At 46.0% G+C, this 18,272-nt stretch overlaps 1 protein-coding gene across 6 annotated transcripts in view; it reads left to right on the top strand.

Annotated features, from left to right (window-relative positions):
* The window catches only part of TNFRSF19 (TNF receptor superfamily member 19), a 159,207-nt gene extending 142,157 nt beyond the window's left edge, over positions 1 to 17,050 (top strand). For 5 of the 6 annotated variants that reach the window (XM_027116691.1, XM_027116690.1, XM_027116689.1 and 2 more), the window contains 5 exons: positions 4,234 to 4,398; positions 4,884 to 5,009; positions 8,276 to 8,396; positions 8,990 to 9,395; positions 13,979 to 17,050. In XM_027116691.1, coding sequence (XP_026972492.1) covers positions 4,234 to 4,398; positions 4,884 to 5,009; positions 8,276 to 8,396; positions 8,990 to 9,395; positions 13,979 to 14,011 — 851 coding nt within the window. In that variant the 3' untranslated portion in view covers positions 14,012 to 17,050. The remainder of the gene's footprint in view (positions 1 to 4,233; positions 4,399 to 4,883; positions 5,010 to 8,275; positions 8,397 to 8,989; positions 9,396 to 13,978) is intronic. The other variant, XM_027116688.1, reaches the window with a different exon arrangement.
* Positions 17,051 to 18,272: the final 1,222 nt, after the last annotated feature.

Raw genomic sequence — 18,272 nt, 5'->3', positions numbered from 1 at the left:
GGCAGGGAGGAGGGATTCATGGGGCGCAGGGCGGGTGCTAGGAAGAGGGTGGGTCGGGGTGGTGGAGAGCTTGCTTTTGGATATGCCGGGCTTAGGTGCTTCCCCATCCACGTGGAGACGTCCAGCTAGCCGTTGGGTTTGTGACTCTGGAGTTGGGAAAGCAGCTTGGACTGGGAATGTAAAGTTCAGAGAAGTGACATGCAGCGTCTGACGTAATCCTGTTCTTTGCTGTAAAGACCACGCTCATCTCCGTGGGGAGAAGCCGGCCAGGCCACAGGGAGGTCACGGGCTCCTGACCGCAGACCTGCTCGGGTGTGCAGGCGTGCGTGGAAGCTCGTTCTGCCCTGAGAGGAGTTCTCACGGCCCCTCGCAGTGGATCTCAGTGCCACGTATGAGCCCCTGCGTAATCGTCCCTGGGGAGGCTGAGGTTCAGGGAGGGGCCAGATGGCGCCAACCAGCTCCGTCCTCCCTGTTTAGCACCCTCTGTGGAGAGTGGGCTCTGGGAAGAGGGAGCTTTCGTTCAGCAGGTTTTTAAACACAGCCTACTCAGGCGTGAGGTTGAACAAGCAGGGGGCTGAGAGGAAGCAGAGCTGCAGTTACTAGTGGAGGGCGTCTGGGCGCTGCCCCTCCTGCCATCTCGCCCTCGAATCCTTTCCAGACTCAAGCCCTTCCGTAGAGTTTCCCCTCTGCCCAGCTCATCGTGCGACACTGAGATCCATGCTGGGCCAGAGGCCCTCAAGTGGAACCAGCTTCCATGCACACCTGGACACCTGCACACCTGGACACGTGGACAGGTCTGTGATCAGGAGGCCCATGGTCTCTCTGGGGCCCGGCCAGCTTCTCCCCACAGAGATGAGCCACATTCTGCTCGTCGTTACCTGACAGATGTTTTACCTGCATCCCTGGACAGGGTGGTCCACCAGAAAGGATCCGAAGGCCAGGTTCCGGTTCTCAAGCTGCCTGCATGTTGCTGTGTGACCTTGAGCAAGTCCCTCAAAGTCTGGGTTTTCTCCTCTATAAATAGAGGGTGGTCAACAGACTTCACCCCGTCGTCAGGAGGGTGGGGTCACCGGAGGTGCATGTCAGCGTCAGGTGGAGGAAAGGTCCACTCCGGCCTGAACTCTTCCTCGGACATTCCCGAAAGCAGTCGGAGCCCGGCAACAAACCCCCCCGACACACACATCTCCCCAGCCACGTTCCGAAGCTCTCTAGAGGCTGAGGTGCAAGGAGGCGTCTCAGCTACTCGGATTCGCTCACCTTGTCCCACTCCAAAGGGGGGAGCAGGCCTTATAGAAACACTTGCCAGGCCTTGCAAATGACGCCCGTGTTCTCATCTGTTCAGATCCGCACTTAGCCTTGTAGGACTGAGACGTCTTAGTCACTGCAGACACTCATACATCATCGTCCAGTTGAGCTGAGCCCACTGAAATGTTCAGTGTGAAACTGAACCCACGTACAGTGTGTCCTGTAACGTGAAATTTAAGCGAAGAAACAGCTCTCACTCTGAAGTAACTCGCCAAAGGGTAGTGCTGAGATCAGGGAGGAATCTGATAACTTAATTGGTGAGGGTAAGACGTGCCTTTGTGTTCCAGAAAAGTTAGAACTTTCCAGAGAATACGGGTAGTCCTATTCCTGGTTCCTCGGAAGTACCCTCAGGATCCTAGCAAGGTGTGGGTGAGGTGCCTTGTAGGCATCGAGGTGCTTGGCCAGGGAATTGAGTTAGAGCCGTGGGTGGAAAGAATCTTGAATCTCAGTATCATGGCAGCAACGACAGGTCAGAGCAGCAATCTTTTTTGGTTTGTAGTCAATAAGTCCTTTTCTGAGCCAGGACTTAGTAGGGTAGAAGCCACTTCATACAGCTGGTACCACTCCCTCCCTCTGCTTTTACTGCTCAAGTCAAAAGAATGATAAGATAGGCTTTTATCGGGAGCCGATGTGAATGAGTTTCTGAGGGGGGTTTTAAAATCTAGTGATATTCGGCCCAGTCTCTCATAGCTTCTGTAGTTACGTCTGCATTGCTGATGTGACAAACTTGAGAATGATGAACCCATTTCCCATAAAAAAAAAAAAAAAAAAAAGATGGTGTTTGCTGTCAGGGTTGTCATAAACTTGTCCATATAAACAAGAATAAAGACTGTGGCTTTCAGAGCGTGCTTCCCATGGGGACTCTTGGGAGGGGTGTTTGCATTAACAAGATGCCTTTTCGTATATAGGTGTCAAAAACTGAGAGGTGAAATGTCTGTATTTTCTTGTTCGTCTTCAGATGCTCCTGCCTGGGAAATGCATAGAGAAGTAGCTTATTTGGTGTAATTATGTTTAAAATGGATGTTATTATGACAACTCAGTAGCACTGATATCACAGTATTAGTGCGCTTCCTTGGAAAGATACGTGTTACCAAGACTTTTCTGATTGGCTTGGGGAAAATGAGCCCTGAGTCACCAACCACCAAATTAAAAATATACCCATCTGAGGGCATTTCAGCTGATTTATATTAGAAACCGTTCCTTTTCCGTGAAGGCAAGGAAGTTGACTCATCCATTTTAGAAAGGTTTTAAACAATAAGAACCCAGAAGACTCTAATCTTGTTCTACTTTAACCTGAATTCCTGGTTCCTCGTAGGGTTTTTCTGCATATCTAATACTCCATTGATCAATGAGTTTCACTTAGTCCTTACATCGTAGTTAGGAACTTTATCTTCGACTCAAATAACGTATTCAGTCTCATTTTGATAACGGTTCTGCTAAAGCCTGGTATTGACTAGAGCTTGGTTATTTGGTGGAAAGTTTCAGCTAAGGGGCCTGATCTCACTCTGAACTAAACCACTTTCTCACAAACATAAATCAACTTCACCATTTGGTCGCAATAGGTAATACTTAATGTTTCCCAAGCGTAGACCACGATTTCACTTGCATTTGATATAAATTCCTATTCGTGTATTTACTTACCAGTGTTTGCACAGCTGTGCCTGTGTTCATACGTCCTCTTGTGAATTTGTCCACCGACAGAGGCTGTTTCAGGTTTAGATTTCATCTCTAGCAGGTCAGAGGTGTAATCTGTTTAACTTGCTGTGTGATGAACATTTAACGTGTGCGATTTGATTATGACACTATGTCTACATAGCTCGAAGCGCTATTTGTTTATGAATATTAAAACATGTTTACAAACAGATATCCTTCAAAATGTATGATTGGATTAAGATTCTTATTCATCCAGGTCCAAGGTATATGGTTTATGTGCCTTTCCCAGTGTATGAGGGTGGCCCAGAATCACTGAGTGTAGATACACCAAGATTCAACATTCCAAAACGATCGCTCCTGCGGTCGTATTTTTATGATTCAATAATATCAACCCTGAAGTTTCTCTCTGGCTCTAGCCGCAGGGGTCGTACAGTGGAAACCAGGCTTCAGGGGTTGGGATGGGGGTGGGGCCTGTGCAGTCGGGGGTGGGGCCTGTGCAGTCGGGGGTGGGGCCTGTGCCATCAGGGGTGGGGCCTGTGCACTCAGGGGTGGGGAGAAAGTACTGGGTGGCCTTTTGTGCCGTGTGCAGCACAGATGCAGACACCAGCCTGTCATCTCTAGGGCTGCCAAGTCCATTACCATCACCGTGAGCCACAGGGGTAAACGGCCCTCAAGATGGGCTTCGTCCAAACTGAGAAGTGCTGTCAATCTGAGATCACAACAGTGTTCGGTTTTTTTCTCCAAAACTTAGGTGTTGTTCAGTAATTTAACAGCTAAGGCGTTAAAAAAGGTTCACTGTCTCAGAAATTGGGGGCCTGCTGTGAGGTTATGAATGATCCAAGTCCTGGTTTTCCCCTAAAGTGGACCCCCTAAGCATACTTTAGTTCAGCCTGCTTAAAACTGTAGAAGGTCTAATTCCAATTAAAGGGCGCATATCAAGTGCTTGCTCTGCGGCCCACACTGCCAAGTGCTGGGGAGGAAGAGCAAGATGACAGATTCCCAACTCGCAGATGGTTCTGGTCCAACGGGCCCGACAGCACACGTGTCGGGGCTGCGCGTGGTTGGTGTCATGGGAACAGAGGAGCGTCGCAGGGAGAGGCGCGGTATTCAAGCAATCTCCCAGGCGGAGGGAGAGTCTGAGCCCTCTAGAACACCTCCCCTTGGTCTCATTGATGTTGCATGAAGGCCACTGCTGCAGGGGACCCCGAGTTCAGTGTGAGCACCGGAGTCCCTTGGGTGGTCGAGAAGTGCTGATTCCATCCCCGTGGTTTTCAGGTACCAGCAAGGTCAACCTGGTGAGGATCCCGTCCCCGGCCTCCAGCCCACGGGACACGGCCCTGGCTGCCGTGATCTGCAGCGCCCTGGCCACCGTCCTGCTGGCCCTGCTCATCCTCTGCGTCATATACTGTAAGCGGCAGTTTATGGAGAAGAAACCCAGCTGTGAGTTCTGAGCCCTTTCTGTGTCTTAGCATCTTGGTGAGGGTGTTGGTCATCACTGCCATCCGGGTGTTCGACGAGAACCTAAGAGGAGAGTCAGGTTGCAGCCAAAGGGACAGAGAGAGCACGTGGAAACAGGCATCCCAGGGGCCTGCTCCCCAAGAGGCCTCCTGCCAAAAGGCGCTGAGGGCGCGGCCACCGGGCAGGGGTGGCCACTTCCCGGGGACCTGAGGCGGCAGGGGTACCCCCCCCGCCTCGGCAGAAACACAGCTCGTCTGAGCTCTGGCAACACAAGTACCTTACGGCTCGAGCTGTCTTGACCGATTGTTTCATATCTTTGCTTCCGTGTAAGAAGTATTTTTAGATGTGAACAACAGCTCTCCTTTCCTTTATAACTGCAAAAGCCGGGGTAGTTCTGGTTGCACTGGGATGTTTGTGGGCTCCTCCTGGGGAAGCTGTCTTGCTGACCGAGTTCTCGGCCTCCGCAGGGTCCCTGAGGGCACAGGACCTGCAGTACAACGGTTCTGAACTGTCCTGTTTCGACAGACCTCGGCTCAGCGGCCCTGCGCCCCACGCCTGTTGTCAGTGCCACCGGGACTCGGCCCAGACCTGCGGTAAGTTCAGCGCCTGGGGGCCACTAGGAATGCAGGCCCTGAAGCTGCAAAGAACTGCTCCCACTCAGTTTTCTAGTTAAAGCTAATCTAGTTCAGTCGTTCTCCCCCGTCCCCTGATGTTTTGGGTGTTTTGTGTCTCTTAAGTATTTAACAGAAAAGAAGCATCTCATTAAAATTCTAGAATTTCTCAGTAACTTTTTAAGCAAGTTTGCCTTTATTTTGGGGTGAATTGATTTAAAATAATATGAGCCTTTTGTAGAGCAGGGGATCCATCTCCATCCTTGTCTGGTGGATTCCACCTGAACCTGCACGTAAGTGTCTTAGTGTATTTTGGGATATCTTAAAGAAGAGGGAGGAGGGAGACCTATTGCAGGGTTTTCCACAAACCATAATTGCCTCTGGGGTTATTGACAGAAGTGAAAGTTTAGGGAAGTCCAGGCAGACCCCGGAGATACTATGGGTTCAGTTCCAGACCACTGCAATAAAGTGAATATTGCAATAAAGTGAGTCACGTGATATTTTGGGCTTTCCCAGTGCATATAGCGGTTATGTTTGCACTGTACTGAAGTCTATTAAGTGTGCAACAGCATTATGTCTAAAAAAATAATGTATACACCTTAATTTAAAAATACTTTATTGCTGAAAAATGCTAACCGTCATCTGAGCCTTCAGCGAGTATAGTAGCAACAGAGATCCCTGATCACAGATCAGCAGAACAAATATAATAATAATGAAAAAATAATGAAAAATTCGAAATATTGTGAGAATTACCAAAATGGGACACAGACACAAAGTGAGGAGATGCAGTAGGAAAAATGCTGTCGACAGACCTGCTCGACGCAAGGTGGCCACAAACCTTCACTTTGGGAAAAAGCAATAGCTGTGAGGCACGACACAGCCGTGTCTGCCTGTGATTCAGGTGGACTTGGTTTCTAACGTGGGCAAAAACGGGCAAAGGTCACACCAGCTGGCACACTTCCTGCCCCTGTCCCCACAAACTCACTTCCTCTGCAAAGTAAAAATCGACGCGGCCGCAGCCCTTCCGGAAGCCTGCCCGCCACCTGCCCCATCCACCCCTCACAGGTCCCCCGGCACCTGTGGTTGCAATAGCGCAGCAGCATTTTGTCTCCTGTAACCTTCCTTGAAGTTAAACATGTCCCAATTCAATCGCTTATTGTCTCAGAACTGTCCGATCTTTCTTTTCAAGAAATTGAAGGGTTCAGCTTTTCAGTCTAATATTTAATATGTGGGCCAAGGCATCTTCAACGTAAGTATTTCTCTACTGGCCACTACTGTCTTCTGCTTTAGGGTTAAGAACAAAACATGGGATTGCCATGGCATGCGTGGCTCTGGTTTTGCCTTTGCCTGCAGAGATCGTAGACTCAGCTCCTGGCAGCACCGATGCCTTGGTGATTCTCAAGGCGGCCCAAGCACCGCATTTTCTAGATGCTGCGCCAGGCACTGCCCCTAGATCAGAGTTAGCAAACAGGATTGCTTGAGAGAGAAACTTGGGTTTCAATGTGATCAAGTACAGCTTTGTGCAAACTCTGCCTCATCGTCACTTCTATCTGAAAAGAAAGATTAAATACGTGGATGGCTTTGTTGCACGTTTTTGAAATAGAACGCAGAGACTGGACAGCATCCGCCCCCGCTGTCACCCGCCCACGTTCAGTGTCGCTCATCATATAAATTGCTTCTTCCTTAGTGACAGTGCCTGTTTTCTTTTCACTTTTATTTTGACATAATTTCAGACTTACAAAAATGTTGAAAGAATAGGACAAAGAATTCCCACATACCCTGTCCCTAGATTCCCCCAGTATTAACATTTTATCTCATGTCCACATTTGCTGTATCATTTTTATCTCTTTCTAAGTATGGTGGGTGTACACAGTCGACCCCTGAACAACTTGGGGGTTAGGGGCACCCACTCTCCGCCCAGTCAAAAATCAACTTGTAACTTAGAGTTGGCCCTCTGTATCTGCGGCTTCTCTGTGTTCACGGTTTCTCCGTATCCGTCCTACATCCTCGGAACCAAATACCCGCTGATCGTGTGGCACTGTAGTATTTACTGTTGAGGAAAATCCTCCAATACGTGCAGCCACACAGTGCAAATCCATGTTGTTCGAGGGCCAACTGTGTGCTTTACATAGACACGTACACAGTTTTTAAATTTCCATTTAAAAATCAGTTGCAGGGAGTTCACTGGTGGCCTAGTGGTTAGGATTCTGGGCTTTCACTGCTGTGGCCTGGATTCAGTGCCTGGTTGGCAAACTGAGATCCCACAAGCTGTGCGGTGCAGCCAGAAAAAGAGAAACATCTGTTGCAGATAAGGTGTCCCTTTACTTCAGCGCTTGGTTCCTAAGAACAAGAATGTTCTCTCACACAACAGCGTGATTAACGCTCATTTCCTAATTTTGTCTGTATGTTTTACTATATCTATAGTTTTATAAAATCAGAGTTACATATGTCTGTATATGTAGAGAGAGAAGTCTAGAAGGCTGTTCAGAAATGTGGACAGTGTCTTGCAGCTTATGGAATTAAGGAAGATTCATTTTTTAATTTCTGATCTAATCTATTTTTAAAGTTTTTTCTTCAGTGAATGTGTATTATCTTTGTAACCAAAAATACATACCGCTTCAGTGAACATAACAGTTTGCAAAGCTGTGTGCACGTAGATAGTTATTCTTTAAGATACATTCCTAGCAGTAAAAAAACAAAAAGTTGTATGTGTGGAGTTAAAGGGTTTAGACGTTTATGTTCTGCGCTGCATGGCTAGCCCGCTCTGCAGAAACCCTGTGCTCTTTCCGCCCTCGTCAGCCATAGGTGAAAGTCTCATTTCACGTACCCTCTCATCATTCCTCTTCATCCTTATTTTCATTGTAGTAAAATAGACATCACCTTAAATTTACCGTTTTAGCCGTTTCTCAGTGTACAGTTGGGGGGCATTAAGCACGTTCACATTGTCGTGAAACCATCACCACCATCCCCAGATCTTCTCCACGACCCGAAACTGAAACCCTGTCCCCTTTAAACACTCACCCCCATTCTTCCTGCCCTCCAGCCCCTGGGACCCACCATCCTACTCTCTGCCTCCAGGAATTTGACTCTTCCGGGTCCTTCATAGAAGTGGTCCATCATTTTTAAGATATGAAAAAAGCTGTTTCAAAAACCTCATAACCCCTTTCCCCCCGAAAGTCACCCAAAGGGGAATAGCTAAATTTTTGAGAGCAGTGTTGAACTGGTATAAACAGCACTGCTCCTCACAGCCCTGCCGGCTTTCCTAGGGCCCGTGCATCGCATCCCATCCCCGTGCTGTGACGGGGCCTGCAGCGTCGGCCGGGAGACTCCTGCTTGTAGGGTGCACTCCAAGGCCATTCTTCAGGACAGGTAAATGGGTGTTTTTAATCTATATAATTTCGTGTTCCCGCCTGCAAATATACAGGCTACTCATGTACCAATTTTCATGGGAAACTATGGGACATCACTTTTTTAGTATCATTAATAACATTCTAGACATTGTAGGGGGTGGGAACTTTGGCAAGAATTAGGTAAGTGTCTCAGGGTTACTGATAGCCAGGGTAACATTCTTTATCCTTTATATTCCACTAATTTTGTTTTTGTCTTATATTCATGATTTGTGACACTTCCATCATCTGTAAGTAATTTTTAGCATGTCACATACTCAGAGAATTTTAGAACAGCAATCAAAGGAACTCAATTAAGACCCAGGAAACTGACTATTTTAGACATCGGATTAAGTTTATATTGGTTAGAAGTATGTATAAAAATTCGGTTTTAAAGTAAACGTAGTAATTTAACTTACTGTATTGAAGGAAGTTTATAACAAAGGAAGCGTGAGAATTCTGACTCAATAACTTGTTTATTTCATCTAGAAAACTGAAAAGCATAGCTGGAATGTTGCTTTGTAGTAGGTTTTTCTCCCAGTAGAGTACTTACAGCTCTTTCGAACATGTGTCCAGAGACACAGGTCCAGCGGGGGAAGCAGTGCCGACTTTCTTTGGGTCCCTTTCGAGGTCCATCTGTGGCGAGTTTTCGGACGCCTGGCCGCTGATGCAAAATCCCAGCTGTGGTGACGACATCTCTTCTTGCGCTTCTTATCCTGAGCTCCCTGGAGAAGACGTTCACTCTCTCAATCCAGAGAGTGCAAGTTCAGCATCCTTGGACTCAAACAGTAGTCGGGGTCTGGTGGGCGGAGCAGTTCCAATTCAAGCTCACCCTGAAAGCTTTACAGAAACTACTGATTTATCGAGACTCAACAACTCAGTGCCAGAACCAGCGCTAACTCAGGACGCGCTCACTGCCAGAAATCAGCTGGCTCAGGAGAGAGGAGATGTCCATCACCTGGCCACTCAGCCGTCACCCCAGGTAAGGCAGCGATGGATTCGGTGTGGGCACAGCAGTGAATTAAGGAAGCCCAGAGGGAACAGGACTCTGTCCCCCATTAAATGTGGGGGAACCTGGGGAGAAGGTCTTTCCATCCTTCATAACTTCTTGTATGTTATAGGAGAATATATTTAAATTAAATTTCAGGAGTCTTTTTTTTTTAACTAACAGCTTATCTCTAAGGCCATCCAGGGCAGCCGCATTCTTTTCTCCTCTTGTCACTCCAGCTACCCAGCACCGCACCCCAGCACCATCCTGGCTGAGAGATGAATTAGTTATGGGAGCATCTTGGAAGCAGTTCCTCACCTTTGTCTTCCCCTGTGATGTTCTTATGCCCAATACTTATATGCTGTCCATTCACGGTCAAGTTAATGAGAATTCAGGTCCCCTACGGCTACCCTTTCCCCTCCTCTCTCTTTCACTGTGGTTTTTTTTCTAGATCGCTTTGCTTTGACTGATTGATCAGTTTGGTTGGAAACTGATTGTTGGTTGTGATCTGGCACCCAATACAGCAGAAGATCCTTCCAGATGGAAGGGTCTGACATCAGGTTTTGGGGTGGGGCAGGTGGTGACTGAAGGGAGACGGGCTCTGACCCCGGGGGCCCCTGGGCCCTGTTCCTGCTTTCTCGTCCAGGTGAGGAGGTGGCCTTTGCTGAATTGGGCTTGGTGTGTATAAGCGTTCCCTGAATGTGAGCACATACATTGTTGGTGTGCGTCCTTCTGGGAGAACGATGCTGGCCTTGAGTATGAAAGGGCAGAATCACAGCAACAGGGGCTCCCAGGCCCCGCAAGCCCTGTTCTGCACAGACAGGGCTGCTCTCATCCTCGGTCCTTCCTGCCCCAGATCAGGGACGCGGCCGATGGGCCACAAGCACGCTGCGCGGGCTCCTGGATAGCACCTCTGTTTCCTTGAGACGTCCTGTCTTTGTCTAATAAAATCAGAAAGAGTCTAAAGTCAGTGTGGACGGAGATAGTTCCTTCTAAGAACGTGTATGTGGGTTTATGTGCATCTAAACCTGCAGTACTTTTTTTTTAACTATGAAGAAAATCTATAAAGCATGTACAGGGAATTCTGTACTGAAAACATTTGTTGGCTTTGGAGAAAAAACGATGTTGGTTTTCTTATAATAACAGAAATGAAGAAGAGATCCATGAACGGAGGAAAATCAAACAAATGAGGCCGTTTAAAAAACACAGACTGTGCAGCTCTGTAGCTGGGAAGCTCACTCACTGACCTTGTTCTTTGGGGCCAGCCTCTGATTTTCACACTGTTCATGAGGATAATAAGAAAAGACTTAAGAGTTGGCCTAGGTGCATATAGGTCTCAGCATGGACGTGGCCCACAGACCTTCGGACAGAGAACCCCCAGCAGCCCAGAGCAGCTAACAAGCCCCGAGAACGGGTGAGAGGAGGACGCGGAAGACAGGATACGGGGCCCTTTGGCATCTAATCCCAACGTCCCAGTCGGAAGCCTTGCCACGCACTCTAGAATGAGCATCTTAGGACACTTAATATTTCATCTGAGTCATGTTTTCATTACAAAATGCTGAAGTTTCTTTTCCATCAAGTCACTTGGTTCTGATGATAAACTTGCTTGTGTTACCTTCACGAGTTATCTGTTTCACCTTCCCGTGTATCTCCTGTCAGAAGAAAGTCTGAGTGGCTGCAGTGACGGTGCTACCATCACACTAGCTACAGTTCTTCCGAGTATTGTCAGTACATAGAATTACTGCTCGTCTTAATTTTGTAGCTTGTCCCCAATTTTGTGGCGTAAATTCTAAAACTAAGGAATGAAGCATCTCGAAGCCACGTCGTGTCAGAAGCAGCCCAGCCTGCCCTTTGTCCTGTCTATGTTATGGAGGAGGTGGAGGTAGGGTGGATGAGCCCTTTTGTCCCAGCTACATGGATGCAGAATTGTGGAAACATAGTTTAGTGTGTAAGATTGGTGCATCATGACATGAATTCTTTTCATAGAGAGTTGTCAAGGTAATTATGATTACATAACGATACCTTCAACTCAAAGTCTGATGGAAAGTTATAATTACATATAAGATGAATGAGGAAATGTTACATACAGCTTGTTCCATGTAATTTATTTATTTATTTTTGAGGTAGCTTTCAGTGGCTAAGGACATCACCAAATATTTTTTTTATTTATTTTATTTATTTATTTTTGGCTCCGTTGGGTCTTTGTTGTTGCACGCGGGCTTTCTCTAGTTGCGGTGAGTGGGGCTACTCTTCCTTGCAGTGCGTGGGCTTCTCATTGCGGTGCCTTCTCTTGCTGTGGAGCACGGACTCTAGGTACGCGGGCTCAATAGTTGTGGCTCGTGGGCTCTAGAGCACAGGCTCAGGAGTTGTGGTGCACGGGCTTAGTTGCTCCGCGACATGTGGGATCTTCCCGGACCAGGGCTCGAACCCGTGGCTCCTGCAATGGCAGGCGGATTCTCAACCACTGTGCCACCAGGGAAGCCCCACTCCATGTAATTTATTAATGAAAGGTTTTTATAGGCTTTCCAAGATGTGTTGTCTTATAACTATTAGATAATTTTGGTAAATCTAAATAAGACATCCTGAATTCAAGAAAGGGATTGTTAAAATGTAAATCATTTCCATTTTCTCCATATAATTAAAAATAGCAGGGCTTCCCTGGTGGCGCAGTGGTTGAGAGTCCGCCTGCCGATGCAGGGGACACGGGTTCATGCCCCAGTCCAGGAGGATCCCACGTGCCGTGGAGCGGCTGGGCCCGTGAGCCATGGCCGCTGGGCCTGCGGGTCCGGAGCCTGTGGTCCGCAACGGGAGAGGCCACAACAGTGAGCAGCCCGTGTACCGCAAAAAAAAAAAAAAAAGAATTTGATTTCGGAAGCTTTCTATTAATGGACCAGAGGGCAGGACTCCTGGCTCCTCAAGTTCAAGTGCAGTGAGCTTGGCCCCTGATGTGGGCTCACTCCTAACTCAGGAGGGCACTGTTTTCTGTTTGGGGGGTGGATGAGGGCAGCTGTTGCCAAAACAGCCCCACCCCTTTTTAAACAATTTATTTGTATTTTATTTTCAATGAAACTTTAAATTCCTACCCAGGCACTCACTTGTATTTTAACCTCTATTTCACGTGAATACAAGTTTCATTCACTTGTATTTTAACCTCTATTCACTCTTTTTTCCCCAGCTTTATGGAGATGTAATTGACGTATAACATAGCAGAAGTTAAAGATGTACAGTGTGATGATTCGATTCATTGCCAAGTGCACCAAGGGACTTTTGTCTGTTTTTGGTGTGAGGCTCAGATTTCTAATGTGTGATGCATTTGTTTCCGAAAATTTATTTTTACACGGTAGTCTTCCTGTGGGTAGTTTAATGCCACCCAGAGTCTGATAATGATATGGTTCGGGATAAAGCAAATAGGAGTGAGAGCTGTCTTTAGTCTGTATGATTCCATTTTAATCAGATGTTCCCTGAACACACCTCCCCAGAAGGGAACCAGGTCTAAGATACTGAGACATCACTTGCTAAGGTATTTGGGGGAAGGAAGCCAGCCTGTTTAATAACAGGAAAAGCTTTCTTTGATGGTGTTTCTGAACCAACATTTTAAACGTCAACATGAAATAATGGAAGGAATGCTAGAAAAGATAGGAGATGACCTGGGTTCTAGTTTCTCAGTCTATCAACATCTCTATTTTTTCCTTATTGGCCAATTAAGTATAATTTTCCTCCCTGGTAGCATTAATATGGTTGTTATTATCATATCAGTTGATCAACATATTTGATAAAACTATCTTATTATTGAGAGAACCTCAGAAGTTTCTATTTCTAGATAATCTCCTTAGACCTTTGAAAAAAATTTTTTCTGTAAATATGTCTGATATGTCACTAATGCCAAATTAGTGGTAAGTTAATGAAGGGTTACGGCGTGAATGAAGGTTTCACTCACGTACAATAACACGCAGGTGACCCAAGCCTCACCCCCTCCCAAAGTGAGGTCACTGTGCTTTTGTGATAAGGGACAGATCTAAAGGCTGCTCTCTCCCGAGGACGTTTGCCCTGTGACGTATGTGTGAGTATTCCAGGGAGGTCATTATAAGAGAAGTCTCATTCCCAGACTCTTTCTAAACTTTCTCCAAGACTTCACAGAAGTTTTAAATTCAAAGACTAAGAATAGCATTAATTATTAACCATCTTTGTTCTTTTAAAGAATAGACTAAAGAATCCTAAAATCTTTACCTACAGTTGCTTTAAAGGAGTGCAACACAGAAACAAGCATTAAGTGTTTGACTGAGGTTGAAAATCAGCAAAAGAATTGTTCATCGATACAGTTTGTTTGGGGCACATTTTCATCTTTTGAGGTCTGCACATATGGAGTGACTGTGGGTTGTTAGGAAATCTTTGTTTTTATTCTCAGAGTACATGGGTACCTGATATTGGGACACCCTGACAGGAACTTCTGTCCATATATTATAAAATTCATGTGTGCAATTAGTAGAAGCTAAGCACCATAAATGTTTACAGTCACAGTTTAGGGCTTTAATTTGTCAGGTGCTGTGTTCAAAGCTGTCCTTCTGTCACCGTTTCAGGAGGCCGAAAGGACTTGCTTCTTTCTGCAATGAAGTGTCGTATGGAGCCCAAAGGGCAGCCACTCCTCTGCTTATGGACTCAGCACCGTCTGGACCTCGCATGGCTTCTGGGGGAAGAAAGTAAATCTGAACCACACTGATGGCATTTTAAGCCTTTCAACCAGTTGCTTCTGAGCCAGACCAGCTGTAAGCTGAGACCTCAAGGAATACACTCCAAGCACTTCTGAGACTTTGCATCTTTCCTACACAAGAAGCTTCTACGCTACAGGCTGACTTCAGAGACTGACGGGCCAAGTTTGCAGCCACCGAGCTTAGGGGTATAATGAGAAACAGAAATGCATTCATGCTTCTTTTCACGGTGGGGGTGGTTTGCCAAGACTGAAGACCCAGAGTAAAAATTTTCATTTACATTTTCTTTCCAGAAATAATTTCATATATCCTACTAAGTCGGCGTCAGATGAGTTACCTTAGTTCTTAGGTAGCATGGGTTCAAAAGGGAGTGTTTTTATTTCCTGAAGGTCACCTTTTCATCTTCTAAATAATTAGAATAGGAGGTTAGAATTGACTTCACATGGCCTGCCTGAGTCTTGGGTTTATTAGATGATGTTAACTGTCCTAACTGGGAATCAGAAGAGACCAAATCTTGCAGAATTGAGGCTTCTCGCCTCAGCCACTGTCTTGCGAACGGCGGCAGAATTAGTTAACAAGAGGGGCCTGAGTTAGGACATGTGTTTGGGAAAGGACTGCCCATCCCTCTGAGTTAAAAACCCCTTAGCGTGCGCATCCTAGATTAGCAGATTTATGTGAAAATCCATTGATATGGAAGCATTTGTTACTTCTGTCCCTGGGACTGAGCTTAAAAGATGCAGAATTTCTCTTTTATAGAGAATCGGTATTTATAATGATCTTTTATTTGCATCGTATTTTATACTAAAGGCTTTAGAAATGACAACATATCAGGTTTCCCTGCTACTGAAGCATGACACCAGGTGAGTAGTCTTAGGAGACTCTGCATATTAGGACCAGAAGAAAAAGCACAGCTTGTAGGCAGCGTTTAGGTGAATGGATTATAACTGCCATACGGGGCTCCCACCAATCTCCTAAGCTTCTTCAGCACAGTAATTCCCACCGTAGCCCAACGGCGCTGGACTTAAGAGTCTGGTGCTTCTATGAAGGCGCTCCATCCCCTACCACCTTGGTATTTACCGACTAGAATTAGCTCTAGAGCTGAGACAGAAATAACCCCGCTCAGTCATGAACCAGGGGATGGTTCGTTGGCTCGCCTCTGCGCCCTGGAGAGGAATTATTTGAGCAGAATTTATTTTTTTCCTGCTTGAACATACGTGATCAGCTCTGGCTGTTGTCTTTTAAGTGATTACTATTAGCTCTGTCCCATTTGCACTTAAAAAAGAAACAGACCTTTGAACATCCCTGTGTTAGAGAATGCTGAGATATTTTGTTTCCAAATCAGTCTTCTACCTGACATTTAAAGTGAGCATTAGAGGGTATTCCTGGGCAGTCCAGTGGTTAGGATTCAGCACTTTCACTGCCGAGGGCCTGGGTTCAATCCCTGGTCAGGGAATTAAGATCCCGCAATAGAAATCTGCCTTTTCCAAGGACATTTTTATCTTCCCTCTTATTGCCCCGTGCTTTGCTCTCTTGCAGTAGTGAGCTCTCACGAGGCCTTTTCCTCGTGCTGGGACTGTCCCTCCATCTGCAGCTCAGGATCCCTGTGCGGACATGAGCTCACGGTATGTCGTGCACGTGACCTCCGTGCCTTTGACTGAAATGGGAAATTAGAGGGTCTCATGGTAAGGCACAGCCTTTCCTGTCTACCTGGTGTCCAGTCATAGTTGATTGACTTTCTTTTTTCTCTTCCTTTTTTAGCCTAAACCAATGGTTCCTAAGCTCGGGTACTCACCAACTCTTCTGAGACTTGCCCTTAGGAAATATATGTAAGGTATTTAGGACCTGATCACAAGAGGTCCACGAAAATGCAAGTTTCACTGTAAGTCACATGTGTGCCGTTCGTAGTTTGTAATCTGATCACTTTTGTGGTGACAGAGGGGTGATCCAAGTAGGCCAGGGCTGTGCTCCTTTTTGTAACCCGAGTATATTTTCCACACGCAGAGCCCTCTTCAACTTCAAAGGCAAAAACCCTTGCAGGAGAAAGCTGAGATTGATGGGAATGAGACTTCGGCCACAAATCCTGAAACATCACTTTTGATCAATAGAGAAACACTTAGGGTTAAAAAATTGATCTCATTGGATTCTGCATTTGAAAAATCCTGGATTATTTTGTTGTGGACCATTTTTAAAGTCTTTATTGAACTTGTTACAATATTGCTTCTGTTTTATGTTTGGGGGTTTTTTGACCCCAAGGCATGTGGGATCTTAGCTCCCTGACCAGGGATCGAACCCACACCTCCTGAATTGTAAGGCGAAGTCGTAACCACTGGACCGCCAGGGAAGTCCCGATCCTGGGTTATTTTTATCCAGAGGAAGACAGTTTACTGCCATGTGCTATGGAAGCATACAATGATGTTATAGTCTGCACTCTTTGTCAATGCTGTAGAGGACAATCCAGTTGGCATTGCATGTCAATATCCTGCAGAACTCAGCTGCTAGGGTGCTGCTGCCAGGAACCGCCATCAGCTAGTAACAGGGCTGGGAGTGCGGGTGCTTGAGACTTGCGGCACTGCAGAAGCTCACTGACAAGGATGAGACCAGGGTTGGAGAACAAGCACATAAAGGCGTGGGGTTTTCTAATCTTGTGTGTATGGAATGTATTTTTCAAATGTAGATTTTTCTACTTTAGATAAAGTGTTAATGTTGCCGTTACCTAGGTTAAGCACTATTGTCTGTGCTAGTAAAAAAAAAAAAAAAAAAAAGAAAAGGAAAAACTATCCATCATTGCTTTAAGGCAGTCAGCTCGCATCAGTTTAGACCCCATCATGACTGTTTTGCATACTGGAATTGATACATTTGTAAATGTTGGTTTTCTTACATAACTAGTTTTGTAAGACCTTTTTTTTATTTGTGAATAAAATTGTTACCTGGTATTCTTATCGACACGTCTGGTGAGGAAATGGTTGATGGTGTGAATGCAGGTATGTGTTCCCCTCCTGCTCTCCATGGAGGGTCTCACTAAGATCTCCCCTTTCCCCATGTATCCCTCTCTGGATTTCAGTCTCTAGGAGGGAGATCTGGAATCCTCTGGTTACATCTCTCAGGCTGGTCAAGCTACTGAAAAATGTACTGAGTTATTTGAGAAGCTTTAGTATCAAGGTTTTATCATGACCTCTTTTTTTTTTTTCCTTCATTTTGTGACACCGAGAGGGAAGGTCTGAAGAAGGAGAAGTTTTCCGTTCATTCTCTTTTGAGGTCAGTGGGGCGTTCTCCTGGGAGAGGTGGGCTGTGGGAGTGAGGGATGCGCACAGGGCAGCGCTGGTCACCGTGAGAGCCCTTGTTTCTTCCCAGCTCCTTCCCTTCTCCCTTCTCAGCCCCCCTCTTCCTTCCCTTCCTTCCCTCAGTAAAGCTTTGTAAGCTGTTCCTAGATTTTGAGAGGAATTTAGACTTCCTGGAAAAAAATGGCTTATTTATTTATTTTTTTAATTTAATTTTTATTTTGTATTAGAGTATAGTTGATTTACAATGTCATGCTAGTCCCAGGTGTACAGCAAAGTGATTCAGTTCTACACATACATGTATCTATTCTTTTTCAGGTTCTTTTTCCAAAATAGGTTATTTGAAGTGTCACCGTATTCTCTCAGCTTGGTGTTAAATGTCCCTGTGGACTCCATGAGGGAAGGACATTCATTAGCTTCTCTCCTCTTTCCCAGTGTCCATGCAGACTTGGGAGAGGGGGCCTTGGGGGACCACCAGCTCTCCGAGGAAAGTAGCTCAGATCCTAGGAGGGTCTAACAGGAGGCCCAAAGTATTCTGTCATCACACAGGTGACACATTTGCATGATTACAACTATGATGAGTCTGTTCGCAGCTGTCCACTTGTCATTCTGAATATGTCCATTTGTCGCATTTTAACTTGAGAAGTTGTCTGATTTTTTAAAAACGTATTTGGCACCCAAGAAGGTAGGAAAGTACAGCTTAAATGTATCGTTCAGTTATATTGAAGCTAAACGGCAATCTGAGAATTTCCACAATCTTCTAGAATTTTGAGGACATTTCACGAAGACCCGGTGGATGATTCTAAAGATGTAATTATCCCAATCAGCCGTCAGCTCTCAGTAATATTGCTTATGTCACATTTCAGCCAGAGGAAGGTGGCAAGGTT

Source organism: Aethalodelphis obliquidens, unplaced genomic scaffold (assembly GCF_003676395.1).
Source record: "Aethalodelphis obliquidens isolate GAN/ISIS:26980383/991018 unplaced genomic scaffold, ASM367639v1 scaffold16, whole genome shotgun sequence".
In the NCBI taxonomy this organism is placed as follows: Eukaryota; Metazoa; Chordata; class Mammalia; order Artiodactyla; family Delphinidae; genus Aethalodelphis; species Aethalodelphis obliquidens.
This window is presented reverse-complemented; position numbering and strand designations above follow the sequence as displayed.